The 21,697-nt window shown below is 46.1% G+C and overlaps 2 protein-coding genes across 4 annotated transcripts in view; one reads left to right on the top strand and one right to left on the bottom strand.

Annotated features, from left to right (window-relative positions):
• The first annotated feature begins 7,980 nt into the window (after nucleotides 1-7,980).
• Nucleotides 7,981-9,761, top strand: KHDC1L (KH domain containing 1 like). Its single transcript, XM_059890028.1, is given in 4 exon segments — nucleotides 7,981-8,405; nucleotides 8,506-8,613; nucleotides 8,886-8,911; nucleotides 8,914-9,761. Coding segments are annotated over 4 exon segments (399 nt in total). The 5' UTR covers nucleotides 7,981-8,215; the 3' UTR covers nucleotides 8,989-9,761.
• Nucleotides 9,762-13,911: 4,150 nt separating this feature from the next.
• The window catches only part of KCNQ5 (potassium voltage-gated channel subfamily Q member 5), a 649,180-nt gene continuing 641,394 nt past the window's right edge, over nucleotides 13,912-21,697 (bottom strand). For all 3 annotated transcript variants that reach the window (XM_024996914.2, XM_024996913.2, XM_024996915.2), the window contains 2 exons: nucleotides 20,300-20,426; nucleotides 13,912-18,119 (listed from right to left, as the gene is read on the bottom strand). In XM_024996914.2, the coding sequence (XP_024852682.1) occupies nucleotides 17,211-18,119; nucleotides 20,300-20,426 (1,036 nt within the window). In that variant the 3' untranslated portion in view covers nucleotides 13,912-17,210. The remainder of the gene's footprint in view (nucleotides 18,120-20,299; nucleotides 20,427-21,697) is intronic.

Raw genomic sequence — 21,697 nt, 5'->3', positions numbered from 1 at the left:
GGCCCACCTTTGAAATCAGCACCCACCTGTCCTTTTGCTCTATTATAAGTATACTTTGGTGCCCCCTGGAGGTGAACTGAAAATTTGGAAAAATCAGCAGTGGCCTCAGGACTGGAAAAGGTCAGTTTGCATGCCAATCCCAAAGAAAGTCGGTGCTAAAGAACATTCAAACTACTGTACAAACTACTGTACTGTACATGCTAGCAAGATAATGCCCCAAATCCTTCAAGCTAGGTTCAACAGTACGTGAACCGAAATCTTCCATATGTACAAGTTCGATTTAGAAAAGGCAAGAGGAACCAGAGATCAAATTGCCAACATCCGTTGGCATGTGACTGTGTGGATCACAACAAACTGTGGAGAATTCTTAAAGAGATGGTAACTCCAGACCTCCTTACTGTCTCTGAGAAACCTGTATGCAGGACAAGAAGCAACAGTTAGAACGAGACATGGAACAACTGACTGGTTCAAAATTGGGAAAGAGGTATGTCAAAACTATATATTGCCACCCTGCTTATTTACTTTATATGCAGAGTGCATCATGCAAAATGCTGGGCTGGACGAAGCAGAAGCTGGAATCAAGATTGCTGGGAGAAATATCAATAATCTCAGTTATGCAGATATCACCACCTAATGGCAGAAAGAGAAGAGGAATTAAAGAGCCTCTTGATGAAAGAGGAGAGTGAAAAAGCTAGCTTAAAACTCAGTCTTCAAAAAACGAAGATCATGGCATCCAGTCTTATCACTTTATGGCAAATAGATGGGAAAAAAGTGGAAACAGTGGCAGATTTTATTTTCTTGGGTTCCAAAATCACGGAGACAGTGAGTGCAGCCATGAAATTAAAAAACACTTGCTGCTTGGAAGGAAAGTTATGACAAACCTAGACAGCTCATTAAAAAGCAGAGACATCATTTTGCCGATAAAGGTCTGTATAGTCAAAGATATGGCTTTTCCAGTACTCATGTATGGATGTGAGATTTGAACCATAAAGAACGCTGAGTGCTAAAGAATTGATGCTTTTGAACTGTGGTGTTGGAGAAGACTCTTGAGAGTCCCTTGGACTGCAAGGAGAGCAAACCAGTCAATGCAAAAGGAAATCAACTCTGAATATTCATTGGAAGGATTGATACTGAAGCTGAAGCCCTAATACTTTGGTCACCTGATGTGAAGAACCAACCCTGATTGGAAAAGACCCTGATGCTGGGAAAGATTGAAGGTGGGAAGAGAAAGGAGTGAGAGAGGATGAGATAGTTGGATGGCATTATAGACTCAGTGGACATGAGTTTGAGCAAACCCTGGGAGACAGTGAAGGACAGGGAAGCCTGGTGTGCTGCAGTCCACGGGATTGTGAAGAGTAGGACACGACTGAACAAATAAACAACAAAAACAGAGGTGAACTGAAAGGCGGCATGATGCTTTCCTGTATCTACAGGCTCACCTCCAGGATATTGTGAATTTGGGTACAGACCACTGCAATAAAGTGAATATCACAATAAAGCAAGTCACACAACCTTTTTGGTTTCCCAGTGCATAGAAAAGTTATGTTTACACTACACTGTAGTCTATTAAGTGTGCAATGCCTCTATGCCTCTGTGTGTGCATGCTCAGTTATGTTTGATTCTTTGCAACCCCATGGACTGCAGCCCACCAGGTTCCTGTGTACATGGGATTCTCCAGGCAAGAATACTTAAGTGGGTTGCCTTTTCCTCCTTCAGGGGATCTTCTTGACCCAGGGACATAATTTGTGTCTCATGTCTCCAGCATTGGCAGGAGGATTCTTTACTACTGGTGCCGCCTGGGAAGCCAAGTGTGCAATCAGTTCAGTTCAGTTCAGTCACTCAGTCTTTTCTGGCTCCATACCCAAGAGTGGGGTTGCCAGATAACACGGTGACTTGAGCTATAAGTTTTTAAGGAATCTTAAAACTGTTCTCTATCCTGTTCTCTGCAGTCACTGCCTAAGGTACTTTTTTTTTTTTAATGTGGACAACATGCTTCCATCTGAGTATTTTGAAATTCTATCTTGTGTATATAGAGTAACTTTTAGAGACTTTCTAATTTTAAAACACCTAATCCTACAGAAAACTGCTTCTCTCAGAAAGAAGCTCAGAGACCTAGAATGGGGGAAGAATGGACTATTCAGCAGAGCTTGCAAGAAGCCTGGCCAGGTAACCAACTCCCCCTTCATCTCTACTCTGGGGGCTCCCATTCTAGCGGTAGGAATAATCCAACAAGAAAAGGTGGTCTAAAATTTGTCTCTGATCAGAAGCCACAGGTCTCTGCTCAGGTCCAACAAATTAGTTTAACTTCGTTTCATGCTGGTTATGGATGAGGGCACGGTCTTTGTTTACTTCTTGGCCAGCTAAGAAGTTCATTTTACTTCCAACAGTGTTTGCTACCCTGCTTCACTATTGGCCAGGTAGAATAATTCATGATTGGTTAACATAAAAGATGGGGTTTTCCAGGTGGCTCTAGTGGTAAAGAACCCACACATCAATGAAGGAGATGTAAGAGATGTGGGTTCTATTGCTGGATCAAGGAGAGCATGGCAGCCCACTCCAGTAGTCTGCCTGGGAAATTCCACGGACAGAGGAGCCTGGTGGCCTATGGTCCATAGGATTGCAAAAAGTTGGACTTGACAGAAATGACTTAACACACATGCAAAATAAAAGCTGACCTGGCTTTCTAGAACAGATCCAGATGGAATGGGACCTAATTTCATGGCCTGGTTTCGAACTCTAGACTCTTTCTTTTGCAACCTATTAGTAGGAATGATAATTACTTTATTTCTAGTAAGAACTTGTATCCTGTCTGATCCTAACTGCTACTGTGCAGTCATAATCTTTTAAAATAATTCAGCATCTTATCTTGCAGCCAAGGGCACATGGGACTAACCAAAGTAGAGAAACACACCATGTTCTCCAGATAACCAAGAGGTCAATGGATTCTGATGATGGGATACTGCAAATCTAGACCCTGTCAATAAATGTCCTTTATCCAAAAAAGGAGACTGAAAATTAAAAAAACAAACAAACAAACAAAAAAAACAGACCCATGAGTTGCAGCAGGAAGCTGGAAGATAAACTCTAACATTTCTTACCAAACTCTAACATTTCCTACCAAACTCTAACATTTCCTACCAAACATAAATATCTCCTGCAGAATGTTTCACCAGTCAAGACCAATCAGTGACTGTGATGAAAGAGGTGTCGAAAGACCACATACTTGGTAACTAGGTTTGAAACCAGACAAAGAAATGACATTCTGCAATCAAGACCAAGCAATCTCCTTGCTTCTGAAAAATTGTCAAGATAACCAAAAATTGCCCCATTTTTACAAAACTGGCTCTGCTTATCCAAATACTCTTAGAGTCATACAGCTGAATCTTATGATAGGCTCCCTCCCACCCACCCTAGAAAGAGGTTCTTTGTTCCTCTCTCTCAATGCAGGAGACTAAACAGCCTACTTTATTGGCTGGCATGACCCTATGGTTTGGAGGTTTGTGTACCTTATAACTCACACATTGATTTACAAACCTCTAAGGCCGGAGAAGGCAATGGCACCCCACTCCAGTACTCTTGCCTAGAAAATCCCATGGATGGAGGAGCCTGGTGGGCTGCAGTCCCTGGGGTCGCTAGAGTCGGACACGACTGAGCAACTTCACTTTCACTTTTCACTTTCATGCATTGGAGAAGGAAATGGCAACCCACTCCAGTGTTCTTGCCTGGAGAATCCCAGGGACGGGGAAGCCTGGTGGGCTGCCGTCTATGGGGTCACACAGAGTCGGACACGACTGAAGCGACTTAGCAGCAAGGCCATGGTATTAGAGGTGGGGCTTTGGGAGAGTTCCTCCAGATGAAAATATGAAGGTCCTTCTGAAAGACTGCAAAGGGCTTGCTCGCCTCTTCAGCCACATCAGGACAAAGTGAAAAAGAGGCCATCTATGAACCAGGGAGATGTCATGTCAGTTCATTTTCTCCGTCGTATCTAACTCTTACGCATACCGACTGCAGCATGCCAGGCTTCCCTGTACTTTACCAACTCCCAGAGCTTGCTCAAACTCATGTGGATCAAGTCAGTGATGCCATCCAACCGTCTCATCCTCTGTCGTCCCCTTCTCCTCCTGCCTTCAATCTATCCCAGCATCAGGGTCTTTTCCAATGAGTCAGTTCTTCCCATCAGGTGGCCTAAGTATTGGAACTTCAGCTTCAGCATCAATCCTTCCAATGAATATTCACGACTGATTTCCTTTAGGATGGACTGGTTGGATCTCCTTGTAGTCCAAGGGACTCTCGAGAGTCTTCTCCAACACCACAGTTCAAAAGCATCAGTTCTTCTGCACTCAGCGTTCTTTATAGTCCAGCTCTCACATCCATACATGACTACTGGAAAAACCATAGCTTTGACTAGATGGACCTTTGTCAGTGAAGTACTGTTTCTGCTTTTTAATATGCTGTCTAGGTTGGTCATAGCTTTTCTTCCAAGGAGCAAATGTCTTTTAAATTCATGACTGCAGTCACCGTCTGCAGTAATTTTGGAGCCCAAGAGAGTAGTCTGTCACTCTTTCCACTGTTTCCGCATCTATTTGCCATGAAGTCATGGGACCGCATGCCATGAACTTAGCTTTTTGAATGTTAAGTTTTTAGCCAGCTTTTTCACTCTTCTCTTTCACTTTCATCAAAAGGCTCTTTAGTTTCTCTTGGCTTTCTACCAGAAGGGTGGTGTCATCTGCATATCTGAAGTTATTGATATTTCTCCTGGCAATCTTGATTCTGGCTTGTGATTCATCCAGCCTTGCATTTCACATGATGTACTCTGCATATAAAGTAAATAAGCAGGGTGACAACATATAGCCTTGATGTACTCCTTTCCCAATTTGGAATCAGTCTGTTGTTCCATGTCCGGTTCTAACTGTTGCTTCCTGACCTGCATATAGATTTCTAGGAGCCCTGGTATTTCCCTCTGTCTAAGAATTTTCCACAGTTTGTTGTGATCCACACAGTCAAAGGCTTTGGCATAGTTCACAAAACTGTAATAGATGTTCTTCTGGAACTCGCTTGCTTTTTCCATGATCCAACAGATGTTGGCAATTTGATCTCTGGTTTCTCTGCCTTTTCTAAATCCAGCTTGAACATCTGAAAATTCATGATTCACGTACTGCTGAAGCCTGGCTTGGAGAATTTTGAACATTACTTTGCTGGCATGTGAGATAAGAGCAATTGTTTGGTAATTTGAACATTCTTTGGGATTGGTATGAAAACTGACCTTTGCAGTCCTGTGGCCACTGCTGAGTTTTCCAAATTTGCTGGTATACTGAATGTAGCACTTTCACAGCATCATCTTTAGGATTTGAAATAGCTCAACTGCAATTCCATCACCTCTACTAGCTTTGTTTGTAGTGATGCTTCCTAAGGCCCACTTGACTTCACATTCTAGGATGTCTGGCTCTAGGTGGGTGATCATACCATCATGGTTATCTGGGTCATGAAGATCTTTTTTTGTATAGTTCTTCTGTGTATTCTTTCCACCTCTTCTTAATATCTTCTGCTTATGTTAGGTCCATACCATTTCTGTCCTTTATTGTGCCCATCTTTGCATGAAATGTTCCCTTGGTATCTCTAATTTTCTTGAAGAGATCTCTAGTCTTCTCCATTCTATTGTTTTCCTCTATTTCTTTGTGTTGATCACTGAGGAAGGATTTCTTATCATCCCTTGCTATTCTTTGGAGCTCTGCATTAAAATGGGTATATCTTTCCTTTTCTTCTTTTCTCAGCTATTTGTAAGGCCTCCTCAGACAGCCATTTTGCCTTTTTGCATTTCTTTTTCTTGGGGATGATCTTGATCCCTGCCTCCCATACAATGTCATGAACCTCTGTCCCTAGTTCTTCAGGCACTCTATCAGATCTAATCCCTTAAATCTATTGTCACACTCCAAGCCAGGCTTCAGCAGTACGTGAACCATGAACTTCCAGATGTTCAAGCTTGTTTTAGAAAAGGCAGAGGAACCAGAGACCAAATTTCCAACATCTGCTGGATCATCGAAAAAGCAAGAGAGTTCCAGAAAAACATCTATTTCTGATTTATTGACTATGCCAAAGCCTTTGACTGTGTGGATCACAATCAACTGTGGAAAATTGTTCAAGAGATGGGAATACCAGACCACCTGACCTGCCTCTTGAGAAACCTATATGCAGGTCAGGAAGCAACAGTTAGAACTGGACATGGAACAACAGACTGGTTCCAAATAGGAAAAAGAGTACGTCAAGGCTGTATATTGTCACCCTGCTTATTTAACTTATATGCGGAGTACATCATGAGAAATGCTGGGCTGGAAGAAGCACAAGCTGGAATCAAGATTGCCGGGAGAAATATCAATAACTTCAGATATGCAGATGACACCACCCTTATGGCAAAGAAAGTGAAGAGGAATTAAAAAGCCTCTTGATGAAAATGAAAGAGGAGAGTGAAAAAGTTGTCTTAAAGCTCAACATTCAGAAAACTAAGATCATGGCATCTGGTCTCACCACTTCATGGCAAATAGATGGGGAAACAGTGAGAACAGTGTCAGACTTTATTTTTGGGGGCCTCAAAATCACTGCAGATGGTGATTGCAGCCATGAAATTAAAAGATGCTTACTCCTTGGAAGGAAAGTTATGACCAACCTAGATAGCATATGGAAAAGCAGAGACATTACTTTGCCAACAAAGGTTCATCTAGTCAAGGCTATGGTTTTTCCGGTGGTCATGTAGGGATGTGAGTTGGACTGTGAAGAAAGCTGAGCACAGAATAATTGATGCTTTTGAACTGTGGTGTTGGAGAAGACTCTTGAGAGTCCCTTGGACTGCAAGGAGGTTCAACCAGTCCATTATGAAGGAGATCAGTCCTGGGTGTTCATTGGAAGGACTGATGCTAAAGCTGAAACTCCAATACTTTGGCCACCTCGTGGGAAGAGTTGACTCACTGGAAAAGACTTTGATGGTGGGAGGGATTGGGGGCAGGAGGAGAAAGGGACGACCGAGGATGAGATGGCTGGATGGCTTCACCGACTCGATAGACATAAGTCTGAGTAAACTCTGGGAGTTGGTGATGGACAGGGAGGCCTGGCATGCTGCAATTCATGGGGTCGCAAAGAGTTGGACATGACTGAACAACTGAACTGAACTGTATAATTCTAAGGGATTTGATTTAGGTCATACCAGTGGTTTTCCCTACTTTCTTCAATTTAAGTCTGAATTTGGCAATAAGGAGTCCATGATCTGAGCCACAGTTAGCTCCTGGTCTTGTTTTTGCTGATTATATAGAGCTTCTCCATCTTTGGCTGGAAAGAATATAATCAATCTGATTTCAGTATTGACCACCTGGTGATGTTCATGTGGAGTCTTCTCTTGTGTTGTTGGGAGAGGGTGTTTGCTATGACCAGTGTGTTCTCTTGGCAAAACTCTGTTAGCCTTTGTCCGGCTTCATTCTGTATTCCAAGGCCAAATTTGCCTGTCACCCTAGGTATCTCCTTACTTCCTACTTTTGCATTTCAGTTCCCTATAATGAAAAGGACATCTTTATTTTTGGGAATTAATTCTAGAGGGTCTTGTAGGTCTTCATAGAACCATTCAACTTCAACTTCTTCAGCATTACTGGTTGGGGCATAGACTTGGATTACTGTGACACTGAATGATTTGCCGTGGAAACGAACAGAGATCAGTATGAAAAGGGAGATCTCACCAGACCCCAAATCTGCTGATGCCTTGATCTTGGACTCCCAGCCTCCAGGAGTGTGAAAAAGACATGCTTGCTGTTTATGAGCTCCTAGTCCATGGCATTTTGACACAGCAAACAGTCAAACACAGTGCCTGTCCAAAACCAGGGAGGCCACTTGGAAACTTCTGCTTCAGAACCTTCTACCCCTCAACCCTGCCCTGGTTCACACCAGCATATCTGTTCCAAGATCTTTCAGATTAGAATGAAGATACTGTTGAATTCCTGGGCATCAGAGAGGTAAACACAGATCAGATAATTCAATTAGGGTGAAGGGACTGGAAAGAGCACGCCAGTTGGGAAGGGTTTTCTTGAGAGGAACTGTGGGCGAGGCCCACCCCTCTGTAGGGTGGGTTGTTCACTGACAATATTTAGTGCATCCCTGGGTTTTTCCTGATTCCTCTAAGTCGTGCTAGGATAAGTTCCTGGATTTCCCGCTTCAGAGCCAGCGGGGAGAGTAGCACATGGAGCTCAAGTCGCGGTGGTGGACTGTGCCAGAGCACTTCGCCTTCCCTTTGGAATTTTACATCGAAAGGGACCAGGAAGAGCTGATCGTGGGAGAGGGGTCCCTGCCCTGCCCCTTCCTCTTCTTTCCCCCAGTATATCCCAGGGCCCTCCCGCAGCTCATTCCCCTGCCCCTCCTCCCTCTTCGCTGTGATCCTCACGCCCCCTCCTCCAGGCCACCTGGACGCTGACCTGCTCCGCCTCGGGGCGCACAGCCAGACCTTCATCCAGCGGGAAAGGGGCTTCGCAGCCACTGGCCTGACGCGCGTCCTCCTCGTGGCTTCGCTGGAGTCGCGGCAGTGGCTGTTCCTCATGGTCTGGAGAGTCAGCAGCCGGGACCCCAAAAGCTGGGGCCGAGGTAGGTGACCTCGGGGAACTCAGGGGTGGAGTCTGTATCTCGGGTTTGTCGAGGGTCGCCTGCGTTGCTGGCTGTCCGGGTGTCCCCTTTCCCTCTGCCCCCCCACCCCCACCCCAAGTTCTGGGGAAGGGGGTGCCGTCGGGGAGGGGTGGAAAAGCCCAGGAGATGCGGACAGGGAGGGGCGGAGGCCCCGGGCCGGTGACACCCTCAAGGTCCCCTCGGGGCCCTGGCCAGCCGGGAGAGTCCGGTCTCGCCCCGTGCTCTCCCTGCAGGCCTCGAGCTGCTGCAGCTGGTCCGGGGAGCCAGCCGCTGACCACCCGCGACCTGGCCGCAGCTCATGCCGTCCCACCGGGGAGGGGGCTCCATCTCCCTTAGGCCCTCCCAGGCCTGCTGTTACTGAACGTTTGGTTGCAGACCCCTTCAGAGTTCATTCTGTCCATCAAACGGTCTTGATCTCTGCTGGGCAGTCGAGAGGCGAGGAGGCATCTGAAGAAAGACCCGACAGGCAGGACCCGAGGTGGCGTCCGTGGTTCATCTTTGGCCCTCGGAGGCCTTCTCGGCACATTTTGGAGACGCATGGAGGCTCGGGTGTGAGAGAGAGGTGCAGTCCGCCAGCAAAGATCCAGTGAAACGAGTGGCCCCACGTGCCAGGCCTCTGGAGTGCGCTCCCTGTGGGTGAACGGGTTTGGCGCAGGAGGGCCTCTGGGTGAGTCTGTCCAGAAGGCAGGGGTCTCCGGGCGTGCGGCCCAGGGGAGGAAAAGGGAGCAGGAGAGGAAACTGCTCCCCGGGTTGGTCTGGGGGGTGGGGGGGAAGGATGAAAACAGGGCCTTCTAAAGAAGGTCCTTTTCTGGAAGGACCCTGTCAGGTAGACACAGGAGGGGAGAGACGTGGCAGTGAAGACAGGCAGAAGGTGGTCCACCCCAGTAGCCTGGGAGGTGGGCGATCAGGCGCTGTTCCCGATGCCCAGCCGTTGGTGGTGAGGCTGAAGGGCTGTTTCTCAGAGCAAAAGAGCCCGAAGTCCCTCAAGGCATGAATAAGTTGCCTAGCAGGGTTTCCTAAGTTTCTGTTCTAGAACTTTCCAAGATGCCAAATCCACATTTGTATCTTGACCACCCATCTGGACTGTGACAGAACTCCAAAGAGTGAGTTTTGAGTGGTTTATGCCAATGATGGCAGATATGTGACTGCTGCCAGGTTCAGGAATGAGAACGGGGGTGGGGGTGGGGGTGGGCTGCCTTAGTCTAACCAGCCGTCAGCCAAGGGCTTATATATCCCAGTGGGTGCCCTCCCCCTTAGATGTGATCCGGGTGCTGTGTGCTGCCACCTTGTGGACAATGAGAAGAACCACCGGTACTTTCCTCTTGACCAGGAGTCAGCAGGCTGGATGGGAACCTTAATGATGTCACAGAGCAAATTGTACTCTGCGTGGAACTACCCACCTCTGACCTTCAGTTATGGTAGATAATGGGATGTCCTCGGGTTTTCTCAAACCTGCAGCCAAATCCATCCTGACAGGTTGCCTGTGGTCGGGTGGTGAGGGTTAAATTAGGTTCCACCTCTGAAGCATTTGTTGGTACAACACTGGGCAGTCACTAACCATGAGTTGCTAGGTTTTTAAACTTTTTTTTTTTAATTTAGTGTTTTCTTAATTTACAATGTTATGTTAGTTTGCAAGTGTGCAGCAATGTGACTCCATTTATATAATATATGACGTATATATGTATATAGACTGTTTTTCACAGTAGGTTATTATAGCATATTGAACAGAGTTCCCTATGCTACACAGTATGTCGTTTTTTATTTTGTTTACAGTTGTGTGTACATGAGTTGCTATTTAAAGTCTGGAATCCCAAGACTGGAGGCCAGTTCTGGCTATGCGCTTGGCATTGGTAGGATATAAAGATAAGCGGGAATCAGGAATGTGATTTTTATGCAGTTCAGGGGCTGGGGAAGGGAGATGAAACCCTTTTTTCTCCTTGGAACTCACAGGGACGTGTGAGCAGTCGGGCCTCCTGGTGAAAGGGCCAAGCCTAGGTCTGGGTACCACCTATAGGATCTGAGCCCACGTGCTGGGGAAGGCGGGAGGGACAGAGGGGAAGGATGCTGAGGCCTGGGGGAGGGGACAAGAGAGGGGCTGCTGCTCCCGGTTCTGCAGAAACATGGTTACTCACTACTTGGCATTCATTAATTTCTTCTTGATTCTCCTTTGGAAAAGCCCAGAGACCTTTGTGAGAAGTGACAGACCAAATCTGTGACACAGGGTGAGTGAAGCATGAGGGTCACACCCTTCTTGAGAGAAAGGCCTCTGAGATAGGGGTTGGAAGCGCCTGAAAGCAAAGAGACCAGGACATTCTCATCCATTCAGGGTTCTCGAGCACCTTGGCCTGCGGGGCCTGGTGGGAGGACCTTGGGGAATATTTTGAGATGCCCTTCCCCCCTCAAGAAGTTTGTCTGGGGCGTTGCAGGTGACTCTGGGCCCAAGTGAGGCATTTGGAACTAATGTTCAGGGCAGGCGATCCATGGTTGGGAGGGGTCCCTGTGTTAAGAGTGGAGGTCACGGATGGGACCACCTGGGGAGGGAGTGGGGGCCAGAGAAGGGAGAGGCTGGTGATGGGATCTGGGAACCCTGACCATGGAGCAAAGAGAACAAGGAGCTTGGGCCAGTGACTTGGGCTGATTGACCCACTGGATCAGAGACAAACTTGGGAGCAGTTTTAAGAGGAAGGAAGAGTGTTTGCATAGCTGATCGCCCCAGAAAAGCCAAGAGGGAAGTGCTTCTAAGAAGTCATGCTAAAAAAAAAAAATGAATCCTAGATAGTTTTCCCTTCAAGTCAAGCGTCTTGTTGTTTAAATAAACTTCTTGTTTAAAATGAAAAAAAAAAAAAGAAGTCATACTGACCAGGGCAGAGCTGGCTGTCTGAGGGCTGGGCAGACGTGGTTTGACTGTCCTGCTGGCTGGGGGACAGATGCTGGGGAAATGGAATTACCTTCTACAATTTATCGATTGTTGGTTCTAAAGGGAAGGTGAGATGTGGAGATAAAGAGGAAGGTGAGGTCTTGACTTTGCTGGTCTCGGGAAAGGCTCCTTTCTGTTTACAGGGGAAAAAACAGAGAGGGAGATGCCACAGATGTAAGGAAAGAGGGGGTTGGGATCCAGAGCAAGAGAGCTAGTCTTCACTGGGCACGAGTTTCCATCTGAAAAGGCAGAGGCCTCCCCACCCCAAGTCCTGAAAAGTGGGGTGGTGCTGGATCGTGGCCGAAGGGCTTTGGTGAGGACTTTCCGGTGCTCAAGAGCGTCTGTTGACCTGGGCTGCATTTGGTGTGAGGTTGTCACCGCTCACTTAGGAGCTGCACCAGGGGAAGGTGTGAACACCTAGTTTTGGGGGTCATGGAGTGGGCAGGGGTTGGCAAGGCAGGAAGGCAGTCACACTCAGGAAGGCAAAGGAGAGGAAAGAAGAAGCAAGTGATGGACAGAGATGAACATCACTAAAAAAGGAAAAAGCTAGTAGGTGAGAAGTGGAGGAAGTAGGTGACCATGCATGGCAACCTTGGACCCCGAGACTTACCTACCCCAGAGCACACTGGACTTGAACTAGGCGACAAAACCGTGATAGGAATGAAGTGAGTGGTGGAGGCTGGCAAAGATATATGTCACACCAGCGTGCCTTTGAGTTATCTATTTATTTATTTGACTTCCAGAGCAGTGCATGCACCTATAATTTGCTTTGAAATGTAGTGAAAACGTCAGTAACTTGGAGTTAGGTAAACCAGAGGGTGAAGTATTATTTTAATTAATTAAAAATTAAAAAAAAAAATTAAAGAAGCAGTTGAAGTGGTTGAAACCAGAATGATGAAAGTAACCACTTCAAGGTCTGGGAACCTACTTGTGATGAGGGCAGAGTAATTGTATGTATATTTTGCTTTTAAGCTGGGGTGAGAGATGCTTTAAAATAGGTGAGAAAGTGTGTGGAAGCTGTTTACATTTTTGAGTTGGTCAAGCAAGCACATTCCGTGTTTACTTGTTAGTTTCACTAGTAAGTGTCACCTCCCAAAAGTGACAGAATAGGCAGGGACCTGCCTGAGCCCCTTGGAGCTGTGGCAGAGGGGAGGCCCCTCAGGTGACACCCCTTCCCTCACCTCCCTCCATTTAAAGCATCTTTCTTAGGGCCTCCTTGCTTTGTGATCCAGAGTTCCAACATTCTGAAAAGTGAAAGCGTCAGTCGCTGAGTTGTGTCCGACTGTCTGCGACCCCATGAACTCTAGCCTGCCAGGCTCCTTTGTCCATGGAATTATCCAGGCAAGAATACCGGAATGAGTTGCCGTTTCCTTCTCCAGGGGATCTTCCCCACCCAGGTATCGAACCTGAACCTAGGTCTCTCGCATTGCAGGCTGATTCTTTACCATTTGAGCCACCAAGGAAGCCCCCAACATTCTGAGCCTCCTTTCAAATCAAATAATTCCACTGGAATTCATCATGGACACAGTGCAAAACTGCCAGTGAAACAAGAGGTTTTTTTTTTTTTTTTTAGGGCAGAAGGGTAAGATCCCTTTTGGGAGTCCCCCTCCCACCCCCATCTTCTCAGCTTCCCTGGTGGCTCAGATGGTAAAGACTCTGCCTGCAATGCAGGAGACCCAGGTTCGATCCCTGGGTCAGGAAGATCCCTGGAGAAGGGAATGGCTACCTACTCACTCCAGTATTCTCACCTGGAGAATTCCATGGACAAAGAAGCCTGCCGGGCTACAGTCTGTGGGTTTTCAAAGAGTTGGACACGACTGAGTGACTAACACTTTTCCACTCCCTCACTGGGGAGCACTGGATAGGTGTTAATGGCCATTCTGAGCAGCTGGGGCTCCAGCATTTGGGCGCGTGCTGGTTCCCACTTCTTATCACTTGTTTAGCAAACCCTTTTATTATAGTTAACACAGGGCTCACATATGCTGGCATTTGCTTTGATGTATCAAATAAAAATGTATAAAAATATACAAAAATAAATATTTAGTATGATATCAAATTAGTTTTTCTTATGATACCCTCAACAACATTTGCAAACCTTTCCCATCCCAGAGTATCAATGATTTCTTCATCAACATTGCAAAAAGATAATTTTTTTTTTCTGCTGTACCATGAGGCATGGAAAATCTTAGTTCCCTGACCAGAGATTGAAACTGTACCCCCTGCATTGGAAGCATGAATTCTGCAAAAAGATAATTTTTAATTTCAACTCCAAATCTGCTTGATCTACTGGGACCCAATCAGTTCAGAACCAACCAGTTGGTACCAGATGAAAGTAGTCACACTAACTGTTTATAGACATCTTTTTAATGTTTTACTTTAAAACAAATAATCCCAGTAAAAGAGAGCAAAGGAAATTACATTTGAATGGTAGCTTGAAATGGATACGATATTCCTGATTCATTTGTGTTCAGGAAACAGACAACTGCATTGTCATACGTGACTTCCAGAACTGCTCACTTAAATGTACATAATTAAATTAAGTTTCTCTTACAAAAACACAACCATGTCATTTTAAGGCAAAAAATATCAGCTTCTGGGGAGATAAGTTAACATTTATTGTATTTTCTCAATCTGGATGAAGTGACCTATTCATTTAGTTGCTCAGTTTCATCATTCCTTATAGTTTTGCTTTGCACACAGGTATGAGAACGAGTCACCTTGTGCCTGATTCCCTCCTCTCTGTGAGACTTGTTTTCTGGCAAATTAAGAATTTTCAGAATCACTGAGTCAAGGGGAGGTGAGAAAGGCACCTTAGAACAAGAGAGAAAAGACTGAAAAACTCAATCGAGTGTCTTTTACTTTAAACAAAACTTGCTATCTATAGATGTTAATTTAGTTGAACAAAATGCAAACATTTAGATCAGACGGAGCAAAATTTTTTTAGTGAACCTCGTAGAAGGGATGTTTGCCATAAAGCGCTAGCTTGCTCAACCCTATGTACCGGAGGCGGCAGACGGTCGAGGCCTGAGAAAGCCAGAGGCCGATCAGCACTCAGCTAATTGTGCTTCGAGACACTGGGGCTGACGGAAGGGGCTTTGCTAAGTGTTAGGGAGAGACCCCTCTCAGCTCCGCTGACAGGAACACAGCAGACACAGCCCTATAGCTTCACACAATACAACAGGCTTTCGACATCCAAGAAGTTTTGTGCTGGAGTAAGACAGACACAAAATGGTCATGGCTTGGGCGTGTGAAAGCTTCTCCCAGCATGGTTTACCATGTTGGGCTGTGATGAACCCTCGGTGATGGGTTTGGGTTTGTTTCTGAATCTTGCATCTTCAGTGATGCCAGATGGACTGGGCTGTGTCTGAGGCCTAACGGGGCCTAAGGTGGGGTCCTCAGTACATTCAGAGTTCCTGCTGCCAGTGGGCTTTGACCCGGACAGAGCGTGTCTGAGACTCAGTGCTACCTGAAAGTTCCTTCCTCTTCTTCAAGTGATACCTGGAGATGGCCTGCTGGCATGGTGGGGTGGTGTGTGTGTGTGTGTGTGTGTCTGTGTTCTCGTGTACAACCTCCTTGGGAAGATGTATCACAAATTTGGAGACATGGGTAGATGAAATGCTGCATTTAATAATTGACTAAAATTTTATGTTTTGAAATAAAAACAGTGGCTTAAAGAGTTTGAGAACATCTTTCAAACCGGAGTGTAAAATGGATGTGCTCTTTTCTAAGTGTCTCTGGCAGCCAAGTGGACCCTGAAGGATGCATGCCAGGGGTGTGTGCGAGGATCTAGGTGGGATGAGAGGAGGAATCCTTCCAAATTTCAGTGCTTATCAAAAAAGGACAAGGGTTGAGATGTGTATTAGAGGTGGAGTGGAGAAGTTGCTTACTTGGGGGAGGGAGGCTGGTGAAGGGAGGCAGGGAGCCCACAGCCTGTGGACGAGAAAGGGGATCTGGGGTGGAGAAAGCAGGTTGGGGAAGAGAGTTTGGGAGGGACTCGGCAGGTGTCAGGGCCTTGTCCTGCCTTTGGGCAGCTGTTGACAGCCCTGATCCATCCCCTGGCTGCTGGAAAAGTTATCCTGGAGGCAGCAATATCAGCCAAGGAGAAAACTCTTTTTAAGTCTTCCTGTGGCTGGAGTTTAATCCACCTGCTCTCTAACTTCCCCTGGCCCTGAAATTCTGATGGTCTGGGGTTGCCATTCTGGCTGCTAACAAGTGGTCACCTTGGCTTGCTTTCTGGTAGAGATATTTCTTAATTTGTTTCCCTTGGTCTTTTTGGCCATCATGCTGTGTTTTGATTTGCAGACCCTGCCAGGGTTACCTGGCTTCTGATTATATGAGCTTGTACCAGGAAACTGAGTCAATCATTTTTCAGAGTAGGGGTGGGCAACATTCTTGGGGAGAATAGAAAATGTCCACGACAGTATAAAAAGTAAAGGAGGTTTAGTTTTAGCCTTTCATATGCAAAATGTATGACATAATAGCAAAACACATTCAGGGCATATTAAAAAATAAATACCTTGCAAAACTCTCTGCTCATATATAAGAATAAGGGGTATTTAGGTAGTTGAGTTCCCTAACAGTATTTGTTTTTAAAAAAAATCAAGTTCTTTTCTTTTGGTTTGCTTCCCTCCCTCTCATCACCCTGGAGGGGAAGGTCGTTTTCTTGAGCATCACTGATTTCCCGGTGTTAGGATTCTTTCTGAGCCATTTCCATCTCTGTCTCATGTCTCCTCCCCGAGAGCCTGCCTGGCTTTCAGCCTCGTGGGAAGAGCCCCTCACAGGCCATCTGTAGGCAGCTTGCAGGCCTGGGCAGGGCCACTGCACAGGGGTGAGCCCACCCCCGTGTGCCATCCACTCTTTGGGACTCAGTTGCTTGCGTAGCAGCTGATAGAGCCGTCAGGGAATTTGTTTCCATGAAGTCGAAGGTGTCAAAGAGTCAGCCTATTTGCCCCACTGGCCCTGAATTTCATTATTTGCACGTTTTCTAACTGAAGAACATTCTCGTCATAAAAAAAACAAAACAAACAAACATGAAAATGATGTGCAAAATTGCTGGCCACAGCGTTAAGTCACCAAAAGCACACAAATTGACATTCAAATTACATTAATGATAAAATGGCTGGGTAGGACAGGTTGGCATCTACATCTTGAACAGGCAGCCATGTCTGATACCCCGATTCTGTGTTATGGGTAACTTGTTAGCAGCTGTTGATGACGGTCACTGTGTCACGTGTACATTATGGCCAAATTTTGAAAATGAATTCTGCGTTTTATCACCAGCAGAAATGCCTGACATTTGAAGGCGTCAACAGCCATCATTTCAAAACACAGAGTTCAATCTTCTAATGGACCTGACCTTGACGTTTCACACCCACCCCCGCAGCATGAGCAGGGTCGGTGTCTCGGGATTCTTAACTCAAGGTACCTTACTGAGTGAGGGGCAATGTCGTACCCTGAAGTTCAGCATCCCCTAAACATGCATTTTCATGCAATTGAAAGATAACGGGCTTAGGAACTGCCTTTCATGTTCTTCCTGATTTTTGTGGGTTCAACCTTTGAGAAGGGCTTTCCAGAGAGTTCATGCAGCGATGTGTATGGCTAAGGGGCGGCCGGGCCCCGGGGTGGGGGGCAATCGGAGGCCTCATTTCAGCCTCACGTGTGGCCGACCCAGGGCGTCAGCGCCCCCCGCCGCCGGACACGAGCTCTGAGATGATCGCGACCGTCCAGTCCTGAGAGAGTCCGGCGCCGGGGCGGGCTCCCGGGCCGGCGGCACCGCGTCCAAGGCGTCCGTCCCGGTGTCCTCTGGACTCGCCGCCTCTTCATCACTGATAAACAGCTTGGATTCCCGCCACTTGGGGTAAAACTCTTGGCTGCCCCTGGAGCCGCTGGACTCGCTCCCCGACAGCTGCACGTCCAGGTCCTCGGTGGACCGGGCCAGGTTCTGCGCCGACACCGAGCGGCCCGGGTCCTGGGGCACCGCGGGCCGGACCGACAGCAGGGCCGCCCCGCCCAGGTCCAGGCTCTGGCGCAGGGCGCGCTCCCTGGCCGGGAGGCGGTCCTTGGCGGGCGCCAGGCGGGCGCTGAGCTCGGGGAGAGCTTCCGGGGCGCCGGCGGGGCCGTGGGGCAGCTGCCCGAGCACCGGCAGCGCTGCAGGGATCTGTAGGGTGGCGGGGGCCGCCGGCCGGGCGGCACTCGCCGCCGCCGGGGGCGCCAGGCCGCGCGGGGCCGCCGGGCCGTCTCCCGGGCTCCCGGGCGCCGGCGTCGGCGCGGGGCTGAACGCGTAGAGCGCCTGGGCGCCCAGTTCGCTCGGCGCCAGGATGAGCTGCAGGCCCCGCGCCAGGCCCGCGCTGGCCGAGCGCGGGAGGCCGCCGCCCGGCGCCGGGCCCGATAGGTCCCGGCCGTCGCCCGGGCTCTGGTAGTCCGACGTCTGTTCACATTCGAAGGGCGGGCTCGGGAAGGGGGCCAGCGCGAGGGCCGGAGCGGAGCCTTTTCGCAGCACCTGCTGGTAGATATCCAGCAGGCAGTCAAGCTTGGCCTCGATGGACTGGACCTGAAAGAGCGGAAAACGTGCATCTGTTCACAAGAGTTTAAGGAATGAAGTTAGGCTGCAACCACTCGGCAGGTCCCGAGTGCTCGGCATTTCGCGGCCTTGATTCAGGACCCGCTTGGGACGCACGGTCCAGCCGCGGCGGTGGGAAGGGAGGTCTTGGGGGCGGATGCTCTGGCCTTTGCCTCGTCTCCACCGGCACCCTTCTCCTCCCCATTCTTTAAACGTGATGTTTTCAAAGACCGTATAAGCCCCTTTAGAAAGGCAATTTCCAGATTCCCCTGCCCATCAGGTTACCCTTCCTCGGCCTCTTCCATGAGGACATTCCCGTACTCTACTGTGCAACAGGAAGCTAATTCTGTAAGAAACTAAGACCTAGATACGGGGGCTCCCCTAGCGGTCCAGTGGTTAGGACTCTGCGCTTCCACTGCAGGGGGCACAGGTTGGATCTCTGGTCTGGGAGCTAAGATCCACCCACCTCCACCCCGCAAAAACAAAAACAAAAAACACAATACAATCCCCCCCAAACCCTGATCAATCTAGGCAATTCTAGATTTTAAAATATAGGTATCAAATGCTTGGCATATTTATAATTAAATCAGGGGAGCATTTTGACTTCTAAATATTGTCTTTGTATGAGAAGATACTCACTTTCAGGGTCAACAAATATTCAGTGCGTCACCACAGTTATAATGTGTGGTTTGTTTGTTTTTAAGAATGACCCAGGAGAGAGACAATGAAAATAACCAAAACACAAATTTAGATTTTTAAATTTAATTAATTAGTTAATTATAAATTAATTTATAATTTATAAAAATAAATCAACAAATAAATTATAAATTAATGCATTAATAAAATAATAAATCAAATCAAATTAAAATTTTAAATTTAATCAATAAATTATTTAATAAATAAATAAATTATAAATTAATTTATAATTTATTTATAAATTTATAAAAATAATAAATAAATTAATAAAATAATAAATTAAATCTAAAAATAGATTTTATTATTCTACTGTTGAAATCCATAGTTGTTTGAAGTTCAAATATTAATTGATGAGAGGAAATTTTCTATTCCTTATGCAGAAATTCATGTGTTTTGGAGAACATGGTCTATGCATGAAGAAAATTTATTTGCTCTTTCTTGATTTTATTCCTTTTAAAATCAATCACTAAAATACATCCAATTGCTTATAATCAATTTTGATTAAAAAATATTCTGGCTACTTCACTCCTATTAGAATGGCTATCATCAAAAATACAAGAGATAACAATGCTGGAGAGGATGTGGAGAGAAGGGGGCCCTGCCTCACTGTTGGTGGGAAGGTAAATTGGTGCAACCACTATGGAGAACAATGTGGAGATCCCTTTAAAAAATTAAGAATAGAGCCACCACATGATCCAGCAATTCCATTCTTGGGCACATACCCAGAGGAAACAAGAAATTAACTCAAAAAGATATCTGCACCCTGTGTTCACAGAGGCATCACTTACAACAGCCAAAACATGGAAACGAGTGTCTATGGCAGATCAATGGATAAATAAGTTGTGGTGTACATGTATATACAATAGAATATTATTCAGCCATTAAAAAAAAAAACACAAAACCTGAGGAAATCCTGCCATTAGCAGCAACATGGATGCACCTTGAGGGCATTATGCTATGTCAAATAAATCACACAGAGAAAGGTGAATACTGGATGATCCCAGTTAATATACCTAAAACAAAATACAAAAAAAAAAAAAAAAATCCCCAAACACATAGGAAAAAAGATCAGGCTTGTGGTTGCAAGAGGCAGGGGGTGGAGGGAGGGAAATCAGAGGAGGGTGGTCAGGAGGCTCAAGGTTCTAGTTATGGAAAAACAGGTGCTGGGGTGTGATGCACAAAGTGATAACTATAGCTAATACTACCGTGTGGTGCACAGGAAAGGTGTTAAGAGAGCAGATTCTAAGAGTTCTCATCACAAGGAGAACAATTGTTTTTCTTTGCTTTTCTTTATGTTGTGTCTCTGTGAGATGATGCATGCTGACTAAGCTTATTGTGGTCATCATTCACAGTTCATGTAGATCAGACCGTTACGTTACACGCTTCAAAGTTATACAGGGATATACGTCAATTCTATTGCAATAAACTGGAAAAAAAATCTGCCTAAGACCTTAGGCAGTTTAGTTGAGTTGTACCTGTTTTTCAACTTTGACCACCCGGCCGAGCATACTGAGGTCGTCCGTGGCCTCGTGTTCTGCGGTTATTTTCTCTCTGCTCTTCTTGTCTGATGTGATTTGTCCTTTTCCAAGAATTTGATCCACACTATCAGAAAGAAAGATCCGGTTATGAGTGCGAAAGGTGGAGGCGGCCCCAAGCCAGAGGAAGTGTTTTGGAAAGAAAAATACAATTATCTCTAATCTATATAAGAAGAAATAAAATGAACTTCTTCCAGTTGAGATACTTATTTTCTTCACATGGAAATTACACAAGGTTAATTTTCTCATTATTTTAGTCCATGATGAAATCTATTATGACTGAGCTTCTGGAGGCAAACCTGTCCTAAACTACAAAGTAATTTGTCTGTTTCCACCTCTGATCAGGCATTTCCTGAATTCAGTCACTTAAAATATGACAAAATCATAATTATTTCATGTTAGTAGAACAGAACATTTAGCTTTGTTGACTATGTCAAAGCCTTTTACTGTGTGGATCACAATAAACTGTGGAAAATTCTGAAAGAGATGGGAATACCAGACCACCTTACCTGCCTCCTGAGAAATCTGTATGCAGGTCAAGAAGCAACAGTTAGAATCGGACATAAAACAACTGACTGGTTTCAAATTGGGGAAGGAGTATGTCAAGGCTGTGTATTGTCACCCTGCTTATTTAACTTATATGCAGAGTACATCATGTGAAATGCTGGGCTGGATGAAGCACAAGCTGGAATTGCTGGGAGAAATATCAATAACCTCAGATATGCAGATGAAACCACTCTTATGGCAGAAAGCAAAGAACTAAAGAGCCTCTTGATGAAAGTGAAAGAGGAGAGCGAAAAAGTTGGCTTAAAACTCAACATTCAAAAAACTAGGATCATGGCATACAGTTCCAACACTTCATGGCAAATAGATGGGGGAAACAATGGAAACAGTGAGAGACTTTATTTCTGGGGGCTCCATAATCACTGCAGATGGTGACTGCAGCCATGAAATTAAAAGATGCTTGCTTCTTGGACGAAAAGCTATGACCAACCTAGACAGCTTATTAAAAAGCAGAGATATTACTTTGCCAACAAAGGTCTGTCTATTCGAAGCTATGGTTTTTCTAGTAGTCATGTATGGATGTGAAAGTTGAACTATAAAGAAAGCTGAGTGTTGAAGAATTGATGCTTTTGAACTGTGGTGTTGGAGAAGACTCTTGAGAGTCCCTTGGACTGTAAGGAGATCCAACCAGTCCATCCTAAAGGAAATCAGTCCTGAATATTCATTGGAAGGACTAATGCTAAAGCTGAAGCTCCAATACTCATTCGTCTGATGCAAAGAACTGACTCATTGGAAAAGACCCTGATGCTGGGAAAGATTGAGGGCAGGAGGAGA

This window comes from Bos taurus, chromosome 9 (assembly GCF_002263795.3).
Source record: "Bos taurus isolate L1 Dominette 01449 registration number 42190680 breed Hereford chromosome 9, ARS-UCD2.0, whole genome shotgun sequence".
NCBI lineage: Eukaryota > Metazoa > Chordata > Mammalia > Artiodactyla > Bovidae > Bos > Bos taurus.
Note: the sequence above shows the minus strand (reverse complement) of the source record. Positions and strands in the feature narration are given on the sequence as shown.